The sequence below is a fragment of the Poecilia formosa genome, unplaced genomic scaffold (assembly GCF_000485575.1).
Source record: "Poecilia formosa unplaced genomic scaffold, Poecilia_formosa-5.1.2 Scaffold62, whole genome shotgun sequence".
In the NCBI taxonomy this organism is placed as follows: domain Eukaryota; kingdom Metazoa; phylum Chordata; class Actinopteri; order Cyprinodontiformes; family Poeciliidae; genus Poecilia; species Poecilia formosa.
Genome location: NW_006800001.1, coordinates 2,393,354 through 2,400,791, shown reverse-complemented (window position 1 = coordinate 2,400,791; position 7,438 = coordinate 2,393,354). Strand labels below are relative to the sequence as shown.

General features: G+C 40.5%; 1 protein-coding gene across 1 annotated transcript in view; it reads right to left on the bottom strand.

The window, feature by feature from the left end:
• The window catches only part of rhobtb3 (Rho related BTB domain containing 3), a 34,808-nt gene that overhangs the window by 21,498 nt on the left and 5,872 nt on the right, over positions 1–7,438 (bottom strand). Inside the window, exons 4-7 of the mRNA XM_016672569.1 lie at positions 5,937–6,094; positions 5,690–5,798; positions 2,354–2,549; positions 2,048–2,244 (exon numbers count right to left, since the gene is read on the bottom strand). Coding sequence (XP_016528055.1) covers positions 2,048–2,244; positions 2,354–2,549; positions 5,690–5,798; positions 5,937–6,094 — 660 coding nt within the window. The remainder of the gene's footprint in view (positions 1–2,047; positions 2,245–2,353; positions 2,550–5,689; positions 5,799–5,936; positions 6,095–7,438) is intronic.

Sequence of the window (7,438 nt, the reverse complement as noted above, 5' to 3'; positions counted from 1 at the left end):
TGAGCGACTGGCAGTTCAACTGAACCAGCCGCTACAGGATGGTTAACTGAAGGGCGCACAATCCTGATCCAGAAGGATCCCTCAAAGGGTTCAGTCCCATCCAACTATCGGCCAATAACCTGTCTCTCTACAACATGGAAGCTCATGTCAGGCATCATAGCGGCTAAGATAAGCGGACACATGGACATGAGCACGGCACAGAAGGGCATCGGCATAAATAGTAGAGGAGCTAAACACCAACTACTTGTAGACCACACAGTTGCCCGAGACTGCAAAACCCGACACACCTGTGCACCGCTTGGATTGATTACAAGAAAGCCTATGACTCAATTGAATGCTTAGAGATGTACAACATCAATAGGGGCTGTGGAAAACCACCCTTGACGCCAACCGCAAACCACTTGCACAAGTGTCCATCAAATGTGGCATATACCAGATGCTCTGTCCCCACTGCTGTTCTGCCACAATCAGTCCTTTATCTCTTCCATTGGCCAGCTAATTATTCCAGCAGGGTATCTGATTACTGGTAAGGCATAGCTGTTTATTGCACGGATCTTGTTCTTGCTCTTCTCCTTTCCTTGTGACCTCATCGAGGTTGCCATTTGCTTGTGGTATTCCCAGGTACTTGTAGTTGTTCCCTCTGGGAATGAGACCCCTTCTGTGCGGATGACCTTCCCTCTCTTTGTAACCATCCGACCACACTTCTCTAGTCTGAATGACATACCAATGTCAGTGTTGTGTGTGTATAGATAGATAGATAGATCAGCTGAAGCCTCTGAATTTAAAATGTAAACAATTTAAATTCTTTGATGAAACCATTTAAAAACAAATTTAGCAGCATTGATCATCTCAATAAGCAAATGCTACATTTATATCTGTGCTCTGTGTTAAAATATTAGCATTTATATTGCTAATATTTAAGTCGCCCCGGTGGTCGGGGCTTAGGCGACTTAAACCCCGCCCCCACCACCGAGCTTAGGAAGTTTTCTGGGGGAAACCCTGCAGCACAGTCGGTGTGCTTTGGCAGACAATTAAGACTTTCAAATCTTGTAACATCTGATTAGATCATTTGTCATATTGCCTCACTTTACTCTGGAGTTGTTTTCTGTATAAATTCTGGCCGGTCTCTCTAATGTTGGGCATTTATTGATCCAATCATTTGTTTCTTTTTTTTTCAGTCTTTCTGTTGTAGATTTGCTGCTGTGTTTGAGATGACAATCTTGAAAGATTAAACTTTTTTTTTTTTTTTTTTTTGCTGCTGTGTTTGAGATGACAATCTTGAAAGATTAAACTTTTTTTTTTTTTTTTTTGGAATTAATCTTTTCAACTCTGGAATAATCATTTACGCTGTAGACCGGACTTCAGACGTTTTGGAAAGTGTATATAATACGTCTCAGAGTTAAAACGCACCTGTATCTTCCAAAACTGCTCAAACTTGTGCTTTTATATTGAAGGTCACATTTATTTGCCCGTCGTCGGATAATAATAAAGCGCATTTAATAATCAGTATTACTTTTCCTCCTAAACCCAGTACAACATCAAGGATCCACAACAAACAGCTTTTATGCTTTGGCTTCATTTTGATATAATGAGCAATGACAGTTTGAAATCCTATAAGTGTTTCTGTACACTTGAGGGCAGATTTATTTAGCTAAATATCAAATCATTTTCACAATGTCATATTAAATTAGTTTATCGTGGAAATAGGGTGTTTTTTCCTTTTCTCAAGACAGCAGAGATTTGTTTGCTCTATTTTCATTTCACAGATTCACAAAAGGGCCTGTGATTGATATGGAAATATTGATCAATTAACAATTATTTTCTCCGTTGGAATGCCCCAGCCAGCGCTCTGGTTAAAATTCATTCAGTATTGAATTAGGACGTTTTGATTTGTTCTGGGGTTTTTTTTTTTAATTTTTTTTTTTTATTACTGACAATTGTTAAGAAATTGCACATCTCTCATTGCAGATTCGACCTCTAAATGAGGATGAATTTCCCCAAACAGAGGCAAAGATGACGAGCCTCGGACGAGTGTGGGTGGGTTTACCTCTGTAAATAAACATGAGGGTCTCCCACAGGCACATGCACAGCAGGGGGTCCTTCACCACCAGCCGAGTGAGTCGCCCCGTCATGTGTCCGTCCGACCGGGGCAAGTCGTCAATAATGCTCCCGTCCCAAGTGGAGAGCAGCGAATGGGGGCCTCCGTCTCGCTCCCTGCAGACACAGCGAGACTGTGGACGTTCCCTGTCCAACGAGAGTCAGACAAGACACTTTACAGCGACTCTGCAGACAGGAAGTGCAGCTGCGCTTGGAGCTCTTTCAGCTGCCGCGAGTGTGTAAACATGTCTTCTACCTGGCTTTGGGCCCCAGGAGCAGCTGTCGGAAGTACGGGCTGACGGCGCACAGCACGGCCGCGTGGGCCCACCCCAGTTCTTTCCCAGAATCCCCGGAGTAGAAGGCCACGTCGGCAAACTGCACGCCGCGCTCCAACAGCCACTGCATGTCCTGGGAGAAGCTGGACTCCTCCACTCGGATCGGAGGAAGACGAGCTGAAAGGGACAGAGGACGAGGTGGCGAAGAAAGAAAACTGTGAGATAATGAAACAATTCAGACTTCCCTCAACCACAGAAAGGTGTGTAGCAGGGATGACGCAGAACAGACAGTCCTGTCTACCTCCGCTATTGATTCCCGCTTCTTTCGGCACAAACCTTTTGGCCTGAGGGAGACGGGGTGTGTGTGTGTGGACAAATAGTTTTCGACACCAACAGAATGTAGAAGTGTGAGGTGGGAGGCCAAAGTCATGTTCAAATGAGGAAAGAAAGGTGTTGTTGTTGTTTTTTTTTTCCTCTTTGGATTATTGACGGCGTTAAGAAGATCCCGACTCAGACTGCCGAACTGGATTCTGGTCAACTAAAATATCTACAACCTTTAGGAATGGACACAAAACAAACAGTGTCCTGCAGTAGTATTCATACACATAAAAAACCTTCTCATATTTTGTTAGGTTAGAAGCTGATTTAGTGAGATAAATCAATAAAAAGTTGTAAATAGCTGGCAAATAGAAAAAAATAACATGGTTTCCAAATGTTTTTACATCTAAAAATCTGATGTTCGGTGTGAACTTCTATTCAGACCTGTTTACTCCAACGCTACTAAAATGAAAAATGCATGCTCTTCATGAGACTGCCATAGAAAAACACAGTGTCTTCAGTCAGAGGCTTCTTCAAATTCCCAGTAACACAGATTGCTACAGAAGATCCTTTAATAATATGTTAATATACAACATTTAATGTCACTTTTCGATCAGTAAAGTATTTTTATGTTTTAATTTGAAACCCATTTAAACCAATTGCCTCCCAAATACCTCTAGTAAGTAATACAAGGTGACTTGTGTGTAGTGTAGCGAATCAGAGAGCAGCATTGGACAAACAGCTTCATAAAGACCAAACAGATTAAGTTGTATATGATACCCCAAGTACAGAGATAAAGGCTTATTCATATTCATTTGTTGGAACGACAGAGTCAAAGTCTACACCTCAAAAGCAATTAGGAGTCTCTGCTAAGACCAGAAATTTGATTTTCATAGGAGCACTCCATCTGAGTGTTAAAATGTGCATAGTTTATTATCAAAACTCTCAATAAAATGCAATGAAGTTTGAGGTTGTAGCGCGAAGATCACAAAAAGATTAATGTTACACCAGCACAGAGAATAATTGTAAACTGGCATTAATAAAATTGCAAATCAGAATACACTGACAAAAAAAAGAACAAAATGACCAAAAGAAAAGGGGGAAAAAAGTGAAGGCCTGCTGTAAATAACTGACTGTAAAGACACAGAAAAAAGAGGCAGAGCTTTCAAATGTTATATCATAAAGTCAGATTAATAAAAAGATGAGAAAAAAGGAGGCGGTAGAGCAAAAGAAGTACGGACGCCTCACAAATTACTGTCCCCATTACAATCCTATTCATGCTGCACACTCACTAATTTGTACCGAGTGTCCCCTTGTTTTATTGCTGCTGTGATTTAGCCATGAAAACCGTGCTGTTTCTGAATCAGCGCTTGTCATATTTAATGTAAGCTGGGCCATAAGTTGAGCTAAGTGGAGTCAGACAGCGACCAATAAATCCGGCAGCACTAGCTGCCGCTTCTGGCAGGACGTTCAGCTCTCCGTTACCGTGTCAGATTCAAACAGACGGCACAGAAAAGAGCGGCCGGATCAATGTTTAGTTCGAGTTTTACAGCCGAAGAACCTTCAGGTGTCTTCATCTTACAGAAGCACAGAGGAAAAAAACAACAAAAAAAAAGCTCAAAAAGAAAACGATGGACAGCTAACGTCGTCACGTCGGCGGTCCACGTCAGTCAAAGGCTCGATCATTTTAGTCTTATCGCTGAAAAAAGATATCATATTGTAGCAATGTTAAAAAAAAAACAGTTTAAAAAAAACAGTTTCAGATTTAATCAGACATCTTTCATCCGGCCGCAACAACACAGATTCAAACAGAGGAGAAAAATGAACATTAAGATAAGAGCGAAGTGGGGGAAATGCAACTGTCAAGCTCCGGAGCGTGGCTTATTACTTTGAAGCTTTGCCACAGTAATCAAACTCGCCGTCTGAAAGCTGTTCGCTGCATATTAATGTGCGTAAATCTGCAAGTTTTAGCCTCTTTTGATCACCACAGTCATTTATCCCCTATAATTACTTTATTTTGGAGTTTTATTGGATTGGAGGCAGTTTGATTAAGGCTGCAATAGATCTGCAAGTGAGAAGATGTTGCTACCAGAGTAGTAAATGGACGGACGGACAGATTTTCTTAAATCTAATATCTGCGTTTTCAAATTCAGTCAATGCATGTTGTCATTTATTAACAAAAATAATTAAATACCTGGAACTACAACGAGCGATGGAGCAATAAATAAGTTTTCAGCTGATCAGGTCAGATAAGGGATTAGCAGGTTGAACACTAAAACAATTTGTTTTTGTTCTAGTTATTAAATGCATTAAAACTAAGAATTCCCACCATTTTTGGTCTGTTAACTCATCAATCTACATCAAATACATTGGTGCATAAGAAAAACTAAAAACAAACACATCTATGATGGAAAAGGAAATTAGCATCAACCAGGAAAAGTAGGATTAGCCTCTCCACAAACGACTTAAAACCATTTTGCAACGAGGAAAAGACCAAATGATGACAGCGAAAGTTATTTGTTGCATTTCATGTTTTCAAATTTGATACATACTGTAAATACAGAGCTATAAAAACAACCATACAGACTAGCCAAGCACACTATAAGCAAAACCTGTTATTTTAATTAAAGATGTGTCAAAAAGCACATAATGGTCTCTCATTCAACGCCGAGCCGGTTAAATCCGGGTACTCAACCCAGTTGTTTTGAAAAATTGATTAAAATGTCTGGGGAAAAAAACAAAGCAGTCCACCTAGCTCTTTTGTCTCTTTCCCTTTTTCCAGTTTGACCAGAGGAATATTGATCCACATAAAACCTTTGTGCTCAGCTCTTTTCACAGCTACGTTAGCTCCTGAAGAAACAATCCAGTCAGTCCACTGAGTGTTCACTAAACCCGCCAATAAGAGACCGAAAACAAAAGGGGAGGACAGCAATGCACAAGTGCAAGCTGGGTAGAACATGGAGAGCCTCCTTCATTAAGTGATGTAGTATTTCTCTGACCTGGTTGCTCTAAGTGAGGAGGACGCAGCTCGTTCACTTTGTTCCCTCGCCTCTTGTCTGGCCTCTCTTTGGCTTTGTGTTTCAGGCACTGAATCATGAAGTACTCCAGCTGCACAAAACAGACAGAAATATCACTGTCAAGTCATCGATCCTTAACCTTAAACATGCCTTTTTGCAAACAGAAGTGGACATAAGCGTTAAATATGAACATTTAAAAGCCGTTCTGAAGGTCCGCATCGCCGCTTACCACGCTGCCAAAGTAGCGGCTGACGAAGACGTGGTTGAGAGAGGGCAGCTCCAGATAAGTGGCGCCCAGGTCCCGGGAGAGCTGCAGACCTTCGCTGTGCGGCACACAGCTGCTCCAGTCAGACGCACACAGCGGACACGTACACGGAGGTCCTTCATCTCAATGCAGAAGAGAAGACGCACGTCGTTAATATTACATTGCGCTTTTAAAGCCACGGAGGAGCGCGTGTTTAAGAACCTGAGGTGCTCAAAGTGTACGGTGACTTGCGGTTCGCATGCACAGGTGTCGACTTTTTCACACACAGCTGCAAACTTTAATGCATTTTACTGGGATACTGATTGACAAAGTGAGTCAAAGGACAGCGTAATTGTTAAGGGGAAGGAAAATAATCCATGGTTTTGTAAGTTTTGATAATGTGGTGTTCATTCGCTCAAACCCCCTTCAGTCAATACTCTGATAGTATTTTTTGGTATGTTTTCTCCCAGCTTTCTTCTTCGCTCAGCGAGACTGCGCAGAGAGCGACTGTGAATATCAGTGTTTTTGCCAAAAGGATCAACTGGATTCAGTTCTGAACTTTCACTAGGCAGTAAAACACATGAATTTAGTTTAATCTAAATCAGCGATGTCCAAAGTCAGTCTTCAGTGGTGAATGTCCTGCATGTTTTACTTGTTTCCCACCACATGACACGATGGTTAATCGGCAGAACCTCTGCAGAACTTTGACAGGATGAGGAGGTCGTCACGGCGTTTGAATCAGCCGTGTTGGAGCAGAGATGCATCGAAAACGGGCCGATTAATCAGATTAATCAGAGTATGAAAAATAATAATAATAATCAATTAATTTATTCATCGATTAATTGTTAACTGGAGCTTGTAGATCTAATAAAAGGCTGAAAGAACATACTCACAGCAGTAACTAAGCCAAAACTGTACAAAAATAACTATACATTTAGCATTTAAGATCAAAAAAATATTTTTAAACATGTTCTACCAAAACTATTCAAATGACATAGATTTATCTTCACCCGATTGCAATTCTGTATTAAATTAAATCTTCTATGAAGCACTCTGTCCAATTATTAATCAGCTAATCCAAAAAGTAATCAACAGATTAGCCCTACAGTGTTTTGATGTTAAGCCAAACAGAAAGAGTTGAGCTTTTGAAAAAAAAATATTTTTCTTTGCTACGTTATTGCATTTTAAGCAATAAAGTGTTTATTTTCTTATCTAAAAAAGGAATCGGACTACTTCTTTGTTTGCATTTTTTTTATGTATTTCTAATGTATATAAAAAGCCTTAAATGGAAAATCTGCAGAATGTGCCATTTTTTAAATAAAATTTCTTATAAATCAATTAGTTATCAAAACAATCGGCAGATTAACCGATATCTAAAATATTCGTTAGTCGCAGCCCTAAACACATGCCACACTTTTCAGATTTGTGTTTGTGAAACATTGTGAAAGCCACCAATCATTTCCACTGAGCCTCTCTCTGCTTTTTGT